At 39.9% G+C, this 18,537-nt stretch overlaps 1 protein-coding gene across 1 annotated transcript in view; it reads right to left on the bottom strand.

The window, feature by feature from the left end:
- Positions 1 to 17,061: 17,061 nt before the first annotated feature.
- DIAPH3 (diaphanous related formin 3) overlaps positions 17,062 to 18,537 on the bottom strand; it is a gene marked incomplete at both ends in the record, with an annotated part of 534,203 nt that continues 532,727 nt past the window's right edge. The window contains one exon of the mRNA XM_079721707.1: positions 17,062 to 17,321. Coding sequence (XP_079577833.1) covers positions 17,062 to 17,321 — 260 coding nt within the window. The remainder of the gene's footprint in view (positions 17,322 to 18,537) is intronic.

The following is an 18,537-nucleotide window of genomic DNA, read 5'->3' as shown; positions in this document are numbered from 1 at the left end:
ACAGTATCCATTCTGGGCGTGTCTGCCAACACTTATGACTCAGATCTTCTCTTTTTGTTGCTTGTACAAGGAGAAAGGGACAAGATACAGCAAAAGCCTGACTGGGACCACTAAGGCTATACCTTTCCTGTAAGAGTGAACAAGAACTAAGGCCTGTTGTGTAGAAGGAGAGAGCAGGGAAACTTGCCTGCCACTGCCTTGGCACTGCATGGACAGGTCCATTTCCATTGAATGGAAAAATCCTACCCTGAGGATTTGCTAGCCTTCCTGGGGTTCTGCACCCAGAATTCTCATTATCTGGTACAGTTAGTACAAAAAGGTTCCAGCTGGCAGTGGCCCCAGGCAACTGGCAGAAACAAGTACAGATTCTCTCTGAAGGCATGAAAATTCAACCCAATCCTCAAAGAACTCTTAGAGATAAGATTCCAAACAAAATAAGCTCACATTTCAAAAATAAAGGAAACAAGGCACCAGAAGCAAGAGCCAGCAGATACAAACTTGCAAAATGTTTATATATCAGAATTATCAGATACAAACTCTAAAATAATGTATTTAATATGTGTTGGTAAATAAAAGAGAATAAAAATATGAAAGGAGGGGCTTCCCTGGTGGCGCAGTGGTTGAGAGTCTGCCTGCCGATGCAGGGGACATAGGTTCGTGCCCTGGTCCGGGAAGATCCCACATGCCACGGAATGGCTAGGCCCGTAAGTCATGGCCGCTGAGCCTGCGCGTCCGGAGCCTGTGCTCCGCAATGGGAGAGGCCACAACAGTGAGAGGCCTGCGTACCGCAAAAAATAAAAAATAAATGAAAGGAACAACAGTCTACTAGATACAACCAAGCAGACCAGAAAAAGAAGCAAACAGATTTCTAAAATGAACCATATAATAGTTAATGTTAGAAACAGTGGGTGGATTAAACCAAAGATTAACACCAGCTGGAGAGAAATTACTGTCCTGCAAAATAGATTGGAAGAAATTATCCAAAAGCACAGTTAAGAGACATGGAAGGTAGACAACATCTTGGACATATCTAATTTTCCAAAAGATGATAGAACAAAAGAGAACCCATACTCACTGAGAAAATGGCCAGAAGTTTTCAGAATTGTGGAGAGACACCAAAGCTCAAATTCAGGAAATTAAATGAATCTTGGGGAGAATAAATAAAAACAAAGCCATACCTATATAGGTCATAGTGAAGCTACAGAACCTCAAAGATAAATATAAAAATATTCAGCGAGAAAAGCAAGATTACCTCTAAAGAACAGTAGTTAGACTGACAACAAATGTCTCAATAGCAAAAATGCAATTTGTGGAATGATGCCATCATTGTGCTCAAAGAAAATATGCAAACATAAAACACATCTTTCAAGAATGAGAGTGAAATAAAGAGAACTTCTCAAAAACTGTTTACTACTGATAGATTCTTACTTAAGGAAATTCTGAAGGTAGATGCAAAATGATTCCAGAAGTGTTTGAAATAAAGAAGAAATGATACTGATAAATATAGCATAAATGAAAAAAATGTGTAAAACAGTGATAACACTAATTTCTGGAGTTAAAAAGAAAGATTGTATGTAGTTTTGAAGGGTCTAGTTGATGTTAAAGTATTTAAGAAGTTGTATTATTTGGAAGAAGAGTTAAACAATGAAAAAAAAAGAAAAGAAATATATATGTATGTCTCTGCTTGTGCTTCCTGGTACAGACCCTTGTAATTTTCTGGGTGATAAGAGCTCAAGGAGCATCCCTTGTTCTAACATTTCACCTTTCTTTGACCCTGTCCCTGACACAGGGCTCCTAAGCTCTTGTAAATTCCTAAGTGATAAGAGCACTTGGAGAATCTTTAGTTGTAATGAAGTGACTCCATTTGGATACCTGGATTCAGGCTGGTCACCAGAAATACCACACCATGATGGGAAGCTTGGAATTTGCAGCCTCACCCCCCTTTCTCCAGAGAGGGGAGAAGGGCTGGAGATGGAGTCAATAATTGATCATGCCTTCATGAGGAAGCCTCCATGAAAATCCTAATAATTGGGGGTTTGGGGAGTCTTCTAGGTTTATGAACTCATTCATGCTGGAAAGGTGACATACCCCAACTCCACAGGGACAGAAGTTCCTGTGCTCAGGACCCTCCCAGACCTTGCCCTATGTATCTCTTCATTCGGCTGTTTGTCTGTATCTTTTATGATCACCTTTAATAAACTGGTAATGGTAAGCATTTCCCTGAGTTCTGTGAGTCGCTCTAGCAAATGAAGCAAACCCATGGAGGGGGTCATTGGAGCCTCTGATCTCTAGCTGGTTGGTCAGAAGAGCAGGTGATAACCTGGGCTTTGGACTGAGTTCTAAAGTGTGTATGTGTGGGTGTGTGTGTTTGGGGGAGTGGTAATTTGTGGGACTGAGCCCTCAACCTGTGAGATATGATGCTATCTCTAGGTAGATAGTATCAGAATCAAATTAAATTGGAGGACACCCAGCTGGTGTCTGAGACTTGCTTGTTGTTGTGGGAAAAACCCCACACATTTGGTGACCAGAAGTGTCCTGTGTGAGTAGTAAATGAGAGTCACAGGAGAAAAACACAACAGTGAAAAATCGGGTTTTTCCCTACATAGGAAGAAAAAAACTGAGTTTTTCAATTACAAAGAATAATTAATTAACTTTTAAAGATAAAGCTATCAAAATAGGGAAACTACTAAAAGAATAGAGTGTAACTTTCAAACATATAGAGGAAAGAAATGAAGTGAGAAAAGTTGGAGTGGGGTGGAACAGGACTAAAATGCAATTTTTAGGAATATATACACATACGGAAAACCCACAGAGAGATATGAGAGGACAGTGAACACAAAATTCAGAAAGCTTGTGGAGAATGGACACGAAGTGTGGCCGCTAGTCTGGGCTCAGTGGAGTTGCCAGCAGGGTGGACTTGGACTACCCAGGGCAGAGCTGGGGAGGAGGGGGCATGAGGACCAGTTTTCAGCAGCACCTTCATCCCAAGATGTTAGTGGTGATGACTTTTAGTGAAATTTCAGGTATCTGTCAGTTTCTTCATATTTGTATTTATAATATTTACATAAAAACTAAGATATGTATGAAACTAAATTTATCTGACTGCAGGACATAACAAAGGGAATTTTCCGTGTTTTGAAAGGGCCAATGTTTGTAATTCCCTAGAAGTCACCCTGAAAATATTTTTTTTTGGAGTTTCTAATGTTCTAACTGAATTTCCTAAGGTGGGCTGTGCTTTATAAACTCTCAAGCCCCGTCTATGCTACTGTTATCACTACCTTTCCTACATGGGTTAGTATTTAGCAATCATTCTTCTCTCAAGAGATCATTTTAATAAAACCACGTTCATGCTGCGACACGAATGTGTCATCTAACCGCATCTTAAAACTATGTCATCTTACAACAGAGGACGCCCATATTGTGGGCCTTCTGTAATTATTAATACATGTAAATAATGTTTTTTCGATCATTTTACCTGTTCTAACTACTATCCTGTTGTTTATTTCCTCCTCATTGCCAAAACGCCTCTACCCTCCATCCTTTTCAGCCCTCCCTCCCAACACTCCCACATGCCCACACACACACACACACACACACGTGCACACTTCCCAGTTCTTTCATTTTCCTCGATGGCACCATCATCGTTTCAATTTCTTGGGCCAGGAGTCATGATTCTTTCCCTTCCTTTATACATATAACTAGCTGTTCAATATTAAATACAAATACATTTCTCCAGTCAATAATATCCCTAAAGGCAGAAGGGAAGATCAGGGAAGGGGCTGTGGTGGAGATCATCTGTCTTCCCACTCTTCTCCCCTCCTCTGGGCGCACAGCCGCGGTACAGTTCTAAGCTTTCCCTGTAGTGAGGTGATTCGCTTCTCGTCACTGGGACGTGAACACAAATGGTGTCTGCTACTCCCGGGCCTGGCCAGGAAAACCTCTGGTGTCCCCTCCTTCATGGTCTTTTTCTCCTTAAGCTGCCTGCCCCCCACTCTCCCCACCTCCTTACCCGCAGCAACCCCAGAGCCAGATGCTGAAGTGGCAAAGCCACTGCCAGCCTGGGCTCTGAAAGACCTGTGGGGCATCCTGCCCCACCTGCCGGCCAACCCTTAACCTCTCTGGGTTGTGAGGGGAGCAGGAAGTGAACTGCCAGCGTCTTGAGCCCTGAGTCTTCGGGTCTCTTTGTTTGCACTGTCTTGCCTACCCTAACTCAACTAGTGACACATTCTCAAGAGCTGCTCCTAATAGCCTGAGAATGAAACTTTGTTCTCTAATGATTTTCTCTAAAGTTCTTTTCAGACGAATTCTTAAACACTGTGTGGTGTTTCACCCATGAATGTCAGATTTACCTCATTAGTTAATTTGATCTCCTGGGTGCGGAACTGTTCGTCTTTTCACTCAGTGTGATACAGAGGCACACTCTGTGGGGTACATCTCAGATGCCAAAAGTTAAGCAGAGCGGTATTTTCCACTAGAACCATTTGGTTTGTTACAATTACGGTTGGAAATGTGATCTGGAAGCTGAAGCTGCAGTTCTGAGAGTGCAAAAATAGCAGCAACAAGTCATATATTTACAGGAAACAAAACAATTTCAAACTACAATTATAACAGAAACTAAATGACATGGGCTGTTCTGGAATAGGCTGCAGGAATTTCAGAAGAGTCGTCTCCTGTTTTGTTGGCTCTTCTTGAGCCTGTCTCAGATGTAATCCAAGTATAGCTGAGCCGTTTATACACATCCCACAAATTTGACACCGGATACCTTGAGAAATCATATGGATATTTCTTAAAGGTCTTCAGGAAGGAGCGCTGCAGGGCTTCAAACATGGTACACAGAGAAAAATGCCTTCTGACGCCTCTTCACCCTCCATCTCCACCAAATACCTACAGTGGCTGCAAAAGCACCTCTCACTGTGGAAATATCTACATTTTCCTCCTCTATCCTCTCCTGCCTTTTGCTCAACCCTCTCTGTTCTTTTCAGTGTAAATCCTGCTACCCTATTCTACAGATTCCCCAAATATCCACCCCTCACTCAGCTCCCTGATCTCCATGGAAATATCCAAGCAAAGGGATGCGGGTTGGTAGGAAAAAGGGTGTGAATTCTTCCACATTCATTTTTTTGTCCCTATCATACTGATATGTGAGCTTTGTGGGATTGTATTGATCAGATGATTCTTTTCTATGCTCCTTCCACTTTTTAGGAAGAAGCTCTTAGCTCTCCAACAGACCCACAGCCCTTAACTGAATGAATTGGGAAGGTTTTAGGCAAGTGCAAGGCCCAGAAATTGGGGGTGAGGCTTTGATCTCTACCAATGTCAGCTGTAATTCTTAGTTACCAGTTTGGGAGGCTAATGCTCCAGGCCACTGACAGAAGGGGTTGGGAATTGTTCAGTTTATTTCCATTTTCCTCAGGACTCTCATTCTATGGAGGTCCTAAAAGCAAGGTTGTGTAAGGCTCATTTGTCCATCTTTATACGACCTTTAAGGACAGGTACCTCTTCAAGTTGTTTGCCTGAAGACTTAGAGAAATAAAGGAACAGGGTATTTCCTTGTCTGCAGACAAAAAGCAAACCGGTGGGAGCACCTGTCTTAGCCCTCTGATGGCTGTAGTTCCGTCCAAATTCTTGCTCTGCAATAGGGAATGATGCGGATTAACTAGCACTACCACTTCTAGCTCTCAGTGACCCTCAGGTCTGTGTCAAGCTGATTTCCATGAGCCAGTGAGAGCAGAAGATTAGGAGATATCTGGCTTTTCTGTTTGGTCCCAGTCTAATGCTAGCAGTGTTCTCAGCTAGGAACGCCCACAGGACTTGTAGTGAGCCCCAGGGAACGCTCCCCTCTGCCACCAGGGCCGATGTGGTGGCTGGACCAGCCCCTGTGGTTCTTACGACTGCAGGATGCCCTCTGGTAACACAGCGTCAGGGAGCTTGAGGAATAAGATTTATTACTCACAAGTCCTGGTGGGTACATGGCACAGAGTGAGAGGGAAGGAATGTGGGCCTGGGGCCTGCCTTCATTAGGGTCCAAAGGTGGGGTGTCTAGGGTGTCAGGGGTTCACTCTATTGTCAAATTTAAAACATAAGAGCACAGGAAGAGAGAAACAGGGTCCCCTAAGTGGTCAGTTATCTAGTTACGCAGGGCTTTCTCAAAGGAGAATTTCATGGGTGGGGCGGCCTGATTCCTTACATACCTGTGTAGCTGGCAATATGTTAATTTGAGGTGGATGGCTGTGAAATGGATGCTCAGCCATCAAAAGCTTACTGTCAGGCACTTACCATACACTGACCACATTGAAGACCTAGGAGTTGAGAATCCTAGTGTCAGACAATTGGCTTCATTTCACTTATTGGGGAAGAGGGCCACGAACTAGAATTGGGGGTTCTAGGGGGCTCATGTTTCTGTTGCCCTTTTCATTTGTCTTTGAGCCTTCACTGGCTGGCAGCCCGCCTGGCAGCTCACTCCTGGAGCCTCTGCCTCGCATTCTGAGTGCGGGGTCCCGGCCTCGCTGACAACTTCATGTTTCCTACAATCATTTCCTTTGTGACCTTTACAGCTGTCAAATGAGCTTATGGTCTTTTTTTCCCTCTAGTGCTTTACCCTGAAGTGAAATAAAGCTACACATTAATCAGCTTGGGTTCCCAGACACTTTGCTCTGAGCATCCTCTGCAGTTCTCTGCCGTCTAGTAGAACATGCGGGTAAGAGCAAGGTTGGCCTGCCCTTTCAGAACACACTGTGCTCTCCAAGGCCGCATGACAGAGCTTGTTTAGATAAAAGCGCCAGGCCTGTTTTGGTAGCTTCTGTTTGGTTTATTTGACTTTGTTGAGATCATATTAAAGTTTCATACTTTCTGGGTGTGTAAAATTGATGAAGCATAAATTAGTTGGCTGATCTGTGCATTGTTGCTCTATTGTTCGAAAATGACTGTCTTTGGGAAGCTCCCTAGTGGATACAACCTTGTCTGCATGGATCTTAGATAAAACACCACTGTTAGTAATTGTCAGAAAAGTATGCATCTATGGAGAAAAAATAAAAATTTTTTTTTAGTTCTCTGAAAAATCAGACAAGATGCTTATTTCTACATATTCTTATATTTCTCCCCATCATTTCTAAAGAATGTATGTCCCACAGTGATGTGGGTGATCTAATGTCATGTACCAGTAGTGTTAAAAATTAGAGTGACAGGGCTTCCCTGGTGGTGCAGTGGTTAAGAATCTGCCTGCCAATGCAGGAGACACAGGTTCAAGCCCTGGTCCAGGAAGATCCCACATGTCATGGAGCAACTAAGCCCAGGAGCCACAACTACCGAGCCCGCGCTCTAGATCCCGTGCGCCACAACTACTGAAGCCTGTGTGCCTAGAGCCTGTGTTCTGCAACAAGAGAAGCCACTGCAATAAGCCCATGCACTGCAACGAAGAGTAGCCCCCGCTTGCCACAACTAGAGAAAGCCCGCGTGCAGCAACAAAGACCCAACACAGCCAAAAATAATAAATAAATAAAATAAATAAATTAAAAAAAATTAGAGTGACAGACAATCTCAAACGCTATGGTTATTTTCTAAAATAAACACATGAAAGCATATACTGAAAATGTATCAGATAGGAAGGTGATATGCTTGCCTTAAATACCAAGATAATTTAGTACAGACTAATTTTTGCCATAATTAATATAGTAACAGATGTTCACCTTGGAATACCTCAATATAAATCTTGATGCATGTAAAATTAATAAAAATTTGAAGCCTCCTAATTTAGTTAGATTTTGCTTTTATGAAGATGAAATAAAACTTAGGATGTTTGATACCATGAGTAATTGTTAGTTATTTTCCTTTTGTAGGTGGCTTAACAAAATTTATACAACCTTCTATCAAATTAAATAAAAAATTCTAATGGTTCAAGAAAAACATATGTCTGTGTGTTGTTATAGACACAGTAGGATGCTGGCTTGGTTACCTGCCACTCAACTTCAGACTTATTTTGTACCCCCAAATGAAAATTTCATTCTGTTTCCATCTTCAGGGCCTCTGTCTATATTGTTCCCTCTACCTGGAGCTCTCTCTGCCTGCCTAATTTACCATTCTCTCTACGTGAATTAAGTCACTACCCAGGAGAGCTTCCCTGACCCCCCATCAACACAGTTAGCCTCCCATTGTCCTAAAGCCTGTTTCCTAGACCAAGCACACTTACTCTGTTTTTCTTCCTTGGTGACTTATACACCCCTCAACGGCAGAAGCTCTGTTTCTTGAGCCTTATATCCCCAGTTTTTAGCAGAGTCCCTGGCATTATTGAATGAGTGGGTTTATGGTAAGGACTGATATCTGAACAGCTTATGATTGGCTCTTGCATCTAATTGGTATTTTATATGCATAGCTGGACTTTAGCAAAACGGTCAGAGTTGTCCAAGAATAAACCAAGATCATTCTCTAACAGATCCTTCAGTCTTCTTTCATTAAATGAATTGTTCATTAATTATTTGCAACACAGTTGAAGTAAATTTTATTAAGCTTTATGGTACCATGCAGGACACTGAAGATACGGTAATTAACAAAACATAGAGCTCGTTTTCTGTAAGCAAGTCAGATACTGGAGACGTATGCCACTAGATTTGTGTGTAAGGATAATGTCAGCAACTTTTAACTTTAAAGGATTAAATTTGGGAACAAAAAGGATGGACAGATAGAAACTTTATACTGGAATGTTTTAGTAATAACAGGCAAGTTTGCTTTTCACTTAAGTTATCTTTTAAAAATTCAATTATTTATTTGTTAGTATTGCTGACTATAGAATGGAAAAAGCATACTTATGGGAGGCCAATACCCAGTTCAGTTCATGTACAATAAATCTCTTATCTTCAGTATGATTGGAACATAAATTGCTGTTCATCCAAATAATGGAATTCAGAAATCTCTCAAAAAATGTTAATCCAAAATGCACAGCTTACTATACTAATCAAAGGTATGAGAAATACCCTGATGAGTGAACTGAAAACTAAAAACTTTACACATTTTGAATTTATTTTTTAAAAAACCCCAAGCTCAAATGTACTCAATTTTCTAGATATTATTAAAAGGCCTATTTTAAACAAAGTGATTGTTTTGGCAACAAATAAGTCTTAACAAAGTTACAACTTATGTATTGTACTTCCATTTCCCCCTAAATTCAGAAAGAAAAAAGGAAGCCAAGGGAAAAACAAAAATGATGTACATTGTTATTTTGCTGATAGGCTAACGGTTTGGGAAGAACTCATCTTTTGTACATACCATACTAACAGAAATCTCACGAGTCTTCAAAACACGGAGGGCTTGACAAGCTGTTCATCTGTGCAGGAAAAGCATTCCTAGTGGGAGCAGTGTCTGCAAAGTCAACCAACCTCAGAGGACCCAACATTTCTGATTTTGACCAACAACAATGGCAGCAAATGTTCATGTTTAAACTTAGTCACCTTATGTGTGATTATTTGACAATACTGTACTCAAAGAGAAGCATTGATGACAGGAATTCAAATGAGAAAATATTTTATAAAATTATCTATTTTCATCTTTGATATGTAGGTATAGGAGATTCTGGGAAATCAGCATTTTGAAACAAAATAATGAAGCTGAGTCATCTCTAAGGGCAACTACAAAACTGTCTGCAAAACATGGAGCAGGCAGGGTGTTTGAGTCTTACATCTCCACTGTTTTTCTAGAAGGCATTTTAGAATCGCAAAAGGAGACAGTATAGCTTAAGATCACAGGGTCTGGAGTTTTCAAATGCTTAGATTTTAATTATGAGTTCAATACTTACTGGCTGATGACCATGGATAAATTATTTAACTTCTCTACTCATTCACTGGTAAAATGCGCTCCAAAAGCAACTCTCCTTCATGAGGCTGTTACACACATAAAGTGAGATAAGACACATAACATGCTTGGAGCAGTGCTTAGCCCACATTAATATTTTCCACATGCTGGGAATGAGCTGCTCTATTGCTCAGACCGAGGTAGCACACCAGCCCAGATCCTTAGCAGCTATGCTTTCCCACTAGGCTTTTTGCCTTTCCAGACCCCTTCTTTCTAGAATAGGGCTGATTTATTTCAGTTGCAAGACCTGGTGCAGGTACATGAATAAACCAGGACAGTTATTATGACCCTCAGATAAGCAAGTGGAGTGTGTGATGGCTCAAAGGTGATAAGCCCAAGGCTAGGGTGCCCACTTATGATTTCATAAAGTCACAGAACACAGATTCCGAGAGTGATAAAATCCTCCAGGGCTCATATATGCTAACCTTCTACCTGAGTAATAGATTCCTTCATTACCTCCCAATAAACAGAGACTGGCCTTTGCTTGCTGAAGTAACTAGGTGAAGGAGGCTGTGTGATAAGGGCGGGGAGTACAAAGAGCAAGGAGACAGGGGCTCCGATGGGGGAGTGAGTCCATTCATCCCTCAGATGAAGAATAAGGGGTTTGAATTAGATGACCTCCAATGTCCCTCATAAGGACTTGTTTGAATTCTAAGTCTCAATGACTTCATAACCTTGAAGGAAAGCCTCTCACTGGGCGGCTCTATGGTTAAAATACTTTCCCATTATAGGCTGTTGGCCCCTGCTCTATCCTCTGGACACACAAAGGATACGTTCATTATCTTTTCCATACTAATCTTTGAACGATTTGAAGGCAGCTGTCCTGTCCTCTGAGTCCTCCCGTGCTCTGAACACAGACACACTGTGCGTCAGTATTCCTTCCAGCCCTCACCATAGAGACCTCCCTTCTAGCACTGCTCAGCAAATCTCCTCTGATCTCAGTGGCCTATTCTGCCCTCCTCCTAACTCCCCACATGTGTGCATGGCCTCTGTTCCCACCTACACCCTCCAGTCAGTGCACCATCCCAAACCCAAATCAACAAAGATGTCGACCCAGGGTCTGTATAGTGTTGGCTGACAACACTTTATAGTTCAGGCAAAGCATGGTGTCTTGTTTCTGAGCTTTAGGGAAGGCCAAAATGCCCAGACAATCCCAATGGGTATGTGGGCCATAATTCTGGGAATTAATCTGGTTGCCATTCTGTAGGATATCCAAAGCTGTAAGAGGGCTGGGTTGTTCCTAAGAAATGGGCCACTAGACCCCTCCCTCACGTGCTGTCCTATCAGAGGACTGTGCCCACCAGCTTCTCCTAAAAATGGCACAGGGTGGGGGTATGTGTTTGCTGTGGAGGATAACTATTGCTTATTCACTTGGATGCCTTTCTATTTCTTCCTGCCTCTATCTATCCTCTGCTTTTCTACTCAGAGCTCTGTGAAGTGTTTTCAAAATCCTATCTTGTCTCAACTCTGCAGGAGGATGGAGGAAAGGGACTCTTGTCCATGCTTTGACCTCAGCATTAAAGGGGAATTGGCTCCCCTTGAAGACAAGATGGTGGCGACAATGCTATTCAGACTGAAACAAGGGGAAGTTGGGACACAGCGTTCCATTCAATGTGTGGGTGTAGATTCCCTCACTTTATTGCTTCTCAGTTCTCCATCAGTAGACCTTCAACCCTTACAGGTCAGATGTAAAATGCATATGCCCTCAACGAAGGGCAACACTGCTGTTACCATACCCTTAAAGAACTCAAAGGAGGTTCAAGTATAGAGGAGGAGAAGCCATAAGGATGGCAGAAGCCCAGCTTCTCAGGAACACTGGGGCTTATCAAAATTAAACTTGCCTTCCTCATGCTCTACCTGGGGCATGCCCAGAGAATGGTCATCCTGACCGAGGTCACCCTCCTGAACAGGGCATCTGGTCTCCACAGGCATGGCTGCCGTTCCCATGAGCCACTAATACCTTTATGCTTAACAGTGTCCTTGAAGTGTGCCTGTTCTTACATAAGTGTGTTCTCCTCCGGCTCATCAGACAGGAGCTGTTAAGCTTCTCTGTAGAGTATGAGGAAAGCTATTACAACATATCAAAAAACTCCCGAAGTGGAAGTATGAGAAAGTGCCCAAGAGGCAACACTTCCAAGTGACTCTCAGGATAAAGGAACTAATCGTTGAAAAAGTGGGTGTTACATTGGTGAACTTGGTGAATACATAATGTCTCCTATAACATCCTGAGACCCCAGAAGTTACTAAGGTATGAAGCTGGACACTTCTCGGTGAGGTCCTTTAATCTCTAAGAGACCTTCAGTATTCATTTCATAATGTGAGACATACATTTAATCTAATGGAGGTAGTAAATGTTCTGCAGAAGACATGTGGAGTGAGTTCTAGGACATTTTAACTGACTTTCTTATAAAGTTAAAAAAAATCAGGTTTGTTTTCTTTGGGTCAGCACTCCTTTATTTGGGGGAGAGGCTGTGGAAGGAGGGGAGGGTAACGGATACAAGCTATAATTCAGGAGGGTGATACAAGGAAGGTCAGGCAGGACAGAATGATGTGTGAGATCACGTTAGAAATATCACCAGGTTCCTTGGGGAGTTATAAAAGTGCCTTAATTCTTGTCCTTGCCAAACATCCTATAATAGTATGACAAGATTTTATTTATTATCCCAGTCAAATTGGACTCTGACGCTCTGGGTAGGCCACAGGTGTGGGATGTCAGTCATGGCTCTCACAATCAGCAGAATGGCCCTTGTTAGGTCATTAAGGAAAGGAAAGGAGTCAAGATGAGACCCTCCAGAGAAATGCCATTTTTTTCAGGCTGGAGAGGCACTTGTTTGTTTTTATTAGGCAACTGCTTGGTTTTGCATTGAAAGGGCCAACTATCTGTGCCTGATAGAAGGGAAGGGAAGAAATACCTCATTTTAAAATCAACCTTCCCTCAGAGGTTAGATACTTTAATAATGATGTCTAAATTTTGTTGCTAGACTGTGATATATTTTAACAGAGAATGCTTTACACATATTGAACTTTAAAATTAGGACAAAGCATGTAAATAAAAGATCCATATTATTAATATATCTATACCAACAATAATTTGCCTTTATACATGTTATTAAGTATATTAAGTTAAATATGCATGTTATTAAATATTTATGGTTAATATACCATAAATATTTGTTTTTTTAGGCAAAGATAGACCTGTTCCACCAGGATCAGCCATGCCTGTGAAAACAGATACTTTGGGGAAAAATTAACTGGAATATACCCATCTGAGGACTTGGTCTCCCTCTCAAGAAATAATTCATCAGAATGCTTGATTCAATCTGTTTAATTATTTTATTCTGTCATCTTAATGTTTGACCATCAATCACACCCAGTCAGATTATATATAAAATATTAACATTAGATTGTCATTGGAGATTCATGTTTAAAATAAAATTTTAATAACGCATAGTTAGAAAACAAGGAAAAAGGAGAAATTTTTATAAATAGGTTTTAAATCCAGACATAACATGGAATAAAAATGCCAAGAAAAAATGTAAAGTCTCAAACTTCAGATACAATTAAAAAAAAACTAAGGTAAATAATAGACTTACTAAAATATGTTAAAAGGCTGTTGTAAAAGAAAATGAATAGGCAGTCCTGAAGTGATAATCCAAAAATTCGGCTTCTAATTTCATCAACAGAATCCCTTTAAAAAATTTATATTTCAAATAGCTTAAAAAATGTATAACAACATAAGATCTGCCAGAACCTGGAGCATGTTAGTGATATTCATTGGAAGGAGGCAATTTCTGGAATTTTCAAAACATTTTTTATCCAATGGCTGGAGTTTCAAAATGTAGAGGGGGGAAAAAATCTATCATTTTAAGGTTTCCTGAAATAAATTAAGATTCCTTTCAAGTTCTTGTCTCTTGGAGATGCTGAAGGGAGAGTATGGTTGCAGACAAATGTGACACTCAACTCTAACTAGGTGAGTAGGAGTCAAAGAGACTACCACAGCCAAATCCTAATTCGGGGCACAGCTAACTTTCATTCTAACTCAAACCCCATCCCCACCCTAGCTGTAAGCTCTTCCTTCATACCTATTTTAAAATGCAATGGTCTATTTAGGAATAATGAATTTTTATGGTTTAAGGTTCCATTATTTTCATTATATAGGGAGATTTGGATTCAATTCTGAAATGCCATCCAGACTCTGTGGTTCTTTGGCAGCTCCACGTGTTTTGCTAAACAGTAGCTGTTGAGCAAAATGCTTGAACAGTTTGGCCCTAGGACGTATTTTAAGAACAGTCATGCCTGGCAAGGGCATGTAACAGCTACCATTCAACAATTCACCAGACAAAAATGAGGACCGGGTCACTGCCAGCTACAATTCCTGGATCTCAAAATTTTTAATAATTAATATGAAGAAAAAGACAATGAATGCCACTTTTTAAAATTTTCATTCATATTAGCAGTTTATATTAGGACCTACAACTTTCCAAAAGTTACATCTGTACAAAAGGTTGTCACAAAACTAATCACCAAATATGCTCCCAGTCCACCCGTTTATCTATAAATGAAAGTTTAATTAATAAGATGAAATGTAGCACAGATATGTACATTATAGATTTAGTTTCTAACTAGTAAACTCAGATCTACATTGGATTATGATACTTTAAAATGAGAACGGATCACCCAGGAAATAATCATTTGCGGCTAAACTAACATTTTGAAGTCATTAATAACTCCTGTTTTTGAATAATGGTTTTAGTTGTATGGTAACAACTAAAAGAGTTTTGGAGTTACTTGGTATAAATAATTGCATTTTCTAGATTTAGCAGAATTTTTCTCATATAAATTACTGAAATGTTTACTTCCTCATATAAACACTACGTGTTTGGCACATTTTGTTTAAATATTCATGTATGTTAACAAAAGGACATACATGCATATATGATTAGATTGTCCCCTTATTTTTAAATTACTTTAAATATTTGATTGGGAAACTTGTTAGCAACAAGTCTTTGCTTTTGGACCACTCAGTGATCACTTAGTTGTCTGTGTTCTTGCCCAATTCTCTCCCCTGACGTGAGAGAAAGGGGAAGGGAATCTATTAGGGGCTTGTCACTAGCCTGGATGGAACATCCTCATCAAGGCACTGACCAGTGTGCCTTTTATCCACTAATTCAAATGAACAAAATCTGTTTGCTCAGAAACACACACTTGTACCGCAATGTCTGCCTTCAAATTAAAGGTCATCTCTACAGTTTCCATCTGTAGTTGACTAAAGGAATATTATGAATTTTAAACCCCTAATTATAACCCCCGTCTATTGTTGAAAGAAATATCTGCAACAGAAACCAATGTTTCTTGGTTGGCTCTTACCTCTGTCAACTCTTTGTTGTGTGTTTTCCTCCTCATAGCTATAGCCCTCCTATTCAGGCCTGTTCGGAACAGGCTCCCTCAGCGAGGGTGAGGCAGTACAGGTGTGTACAGTTCCTGGTTCCTGGCCCTCGCCTGAAGGTTGTCCTTCAGCCTCTGCAGACAGATGCTCTGGGGGCTGATTGCTCAGTTTTGGGACTTCCCTGCCTTCCTCTGCCCCTGGGAGGTTGTGTCATCTTCACTTCCCTTTACTGGGCAGGCTGCTTCTCTCCTGTGTCTGCTCCCCGGCCCTAAGTTGACAGAGTATTTACCTGCCATCTGGTGTGTCCAAACTACTGGGTTGAATTTCAGTTTTATTTCTGAAAATCCCAAGTCTTTGTAACATTATGTTAAGAACTGTCAGAATTCCTTCATTTAACTTCTTTTCTTGTGGTTAGGTCTTCCATCTGCTTAAATGTATAAATGTCTTTCACCTTTCCTGATTTTTAATATTTGCTCTCAGGAAAACAGGAATTGCAACTGGAGGGCAAAATGCACATTTCAGCAATACAGATGAGAACAATTTATTCCCACCTTGGCTGTGGATAACACTCTGTTCCCCAATGTCTATAACCAGGGCCTGGCTCATAGTTCTAATTAATTAACTTTATTAACTTGGAGCTGAAAGGAGGTGACAACTTAAACAAGGAAATAAAAGGCAGTGGACCTCGCAGACTAGTTCCATGTAACTGCTTTTTAACTGGAGGTAAAAGAACAGTCACTTGCTTATTGTACGTCATAAAGCAGAAGAATGCTTAGATAGACTGCAGAGCACAGTCTGCTTCCAGCTAATCCATGGAATATGGTAATTACAAAAAAAAAGAAGCAATTTTTTTCATTTAGTGCAAGTAACAAGTTTATTTTCTTTGATATAGAATTAACAGAGTTAATTTCATGCCCCCAATGAGGTAAAATTGCAACATTTGCATAGGAAAGCTTTCCTTGAAACACTTCAGATCTTTGTTAAAGTTATTGATTGTCAGATCAGAGAATCTGCAATTTCAAGTTTGTTCACAGAAATTTAAAAATTCCTTACTTGGGAAGTTTCAAAATGGCAATTCGATCCTAGAGTCCTAATTACTGGGCGGGGGCGGGGTGGCGCGGGGGGAATGCTCTCCCGGCTAAGAGTTTCGGCAGCACTGTAATACTGTGTACATCCGCTTTATACAAAGGCATGTACATTTTGCAAAGAGAGAGCATATATTCCTATTTATCATTTTTGGAACTGTGTTCAATTGCTGTATAGTCTCCTACAGGGTCTAATTAACATGAATTCAACAATGATGATAATGAGCTCACCAATCATTTCCTCATAGCTGTTATATTCAGTTTTATGTTTTCCGTGTATGCTGATAGCATACAGATCCCAATTAAAGAGAAATCTGGGCCTATATAAATAACATAAATGAAATATACATGGGTATGTAGCAAGACTTGAGGTTGATGATTTGATGTTCATGAATGTTGGAAAATACTAAAGTAAGAATTACAGTGACTTGGGAAGATGGTATAGGACACACTGCTGAACACATGGCCACCTACCTGCTCTCTAAAGCATTATATAAAAATTCAACCACCAAATACAGAACACATGAACACCAGGAGACAAAAAGAGCATTAAAGTCCATTACAATCTTGAATAAGCCAAGACCTCAAGTACGTAGGAAAAGCACTGCAATCATGTATTGAGTTTTATTTTTCTAATATATATCATAATTTAAAACCATATAAAGTCACTTATATAAGAAGCAATTTTTTCAAGTGGTATAGCTTAGAGCACGGCTTTATATTTGGCTTAATCATTTTTACCACTTTAATTTATAAAGCTCGTAATCTTGCCAGCAGGGCTTCAACTTCGGGAATGGATTCGTTTTCAGAAACAGAGCCAAGAAGTTCCATTTCCTTTTTTCTGTTGCTTTCTACATTACAGGCTTCCTTCTCAGCTGCCTTGATCCTCTCGGTAGATGTGTGAGTGTCTAGATTATAATTAAGCTCCTTGGTGACTGCAGTCCTTGTGGAGCTGCAATTGATATTGTAGTGTGAATGTGACCCTTCTGTCAACTGCAACTTCTGATTTTCTACAGTAAGGAAGAAAGAAACATAAAACTTATCACTGTGATAAGGAAGCACTGTGCACATTATGAAACATTAAAGTAATTATTATCAACAAACAAGTCCTCTTAGACTAAACTAAAAAATATTCAAAGGAGTAACGTAGATTTAAAATAAACATGCAGAGGTTAAGAATAAGCTAAAAAATATAAATAGACAACTATTTCATTAGCAGACACAGATATGGAGAACAAACTAGTGGTTACCAGTGAGGAGAGAGAAGTGGGGAGGGACAATATAGGGGTAGAGGATTAAGAGGTACAAATTATTACGTATAAAATAAGCTAAAAGGATATATTGTATAACAGAAAATGTAGCCAATATTTTATAATAACCATAAATGGAATATAACCTTTAAAAATTGTGAATCAGTATATTGTACACCTGTAACATATAATTTTGTATATCAACTATACTTCAATTAAAATTAATTAACTAATTTTAAAAGTAAATAAATTTTTTAAAATAAATGTTTGCTGAATTAGAAAAAAATAAATAAAATAAACATGGAGAGGTTAAGAATAAGCAAAAAATATAAATAGACAACTATTTCGTTAGCATTAATACTTATTTCCTACTTCTTCTGTGCCTGAAATGCCCATCACTCAGTTATTAGCAAGGCTTGGTTCTGCATTTCATTTAGGTCTCTGCTCAAATGCTATCGAGAGAGGCCGTCTCTGACCATCCATCTAAAATAGCACTCACCTTTTCATCACTCTATCTTCTTACACTCATCTTTCCCTTCACAGAACTTATAACCACCGGACACATCATATACTTGTTTACTTGTCTGTTGTCTATCTCTTTACTAGAATGTAAGCTCCAAGATAGCAAGGACATTGTTCTAAATACTGCTGTAACGTCGGTGCCTAGGATGGCCGTGGAGCACAGTGGATGCTCAGTAAATATGCATTGGGCAAAGAATTTATTTCTACACTCTATGACCCAAGACAGGCATTAGTTTGAATAATAAAAACATTAATTTCCTTTTTAAACAAATCCAAGGAGGAAAGTTTCTAATAGGAATTTTAAAATTCAATGCTTTCTTTCAAAAAAAATACTGAATTTGGCAATCAAATTGTTAAAACTTCCTAGCAAATCAAAATAATGTCATAATTTGCCAAATACGTACCCATATATTCATACAGACCTATAACCTATACACACATATATATTCTTTCA

Source organism: Hyperoodon ampullatus (assembly GCF_949752795.1).
Source record: "Hyperoodon ampullatus genome assembly, chromosome: 16".
Classification (NCBI taxonomy): Eukaryota; Metazoa; Chordata; class Mammalia; order Artiodactyla; family Ziphiidae; genus Hyperoodon; species Hyperoodon ampullatus.
The sequence above is the reverse complement of the archived record's forward strand: the minus strand, read 5'-3'. Positions and strand labels throughout refer to the sequence as shown.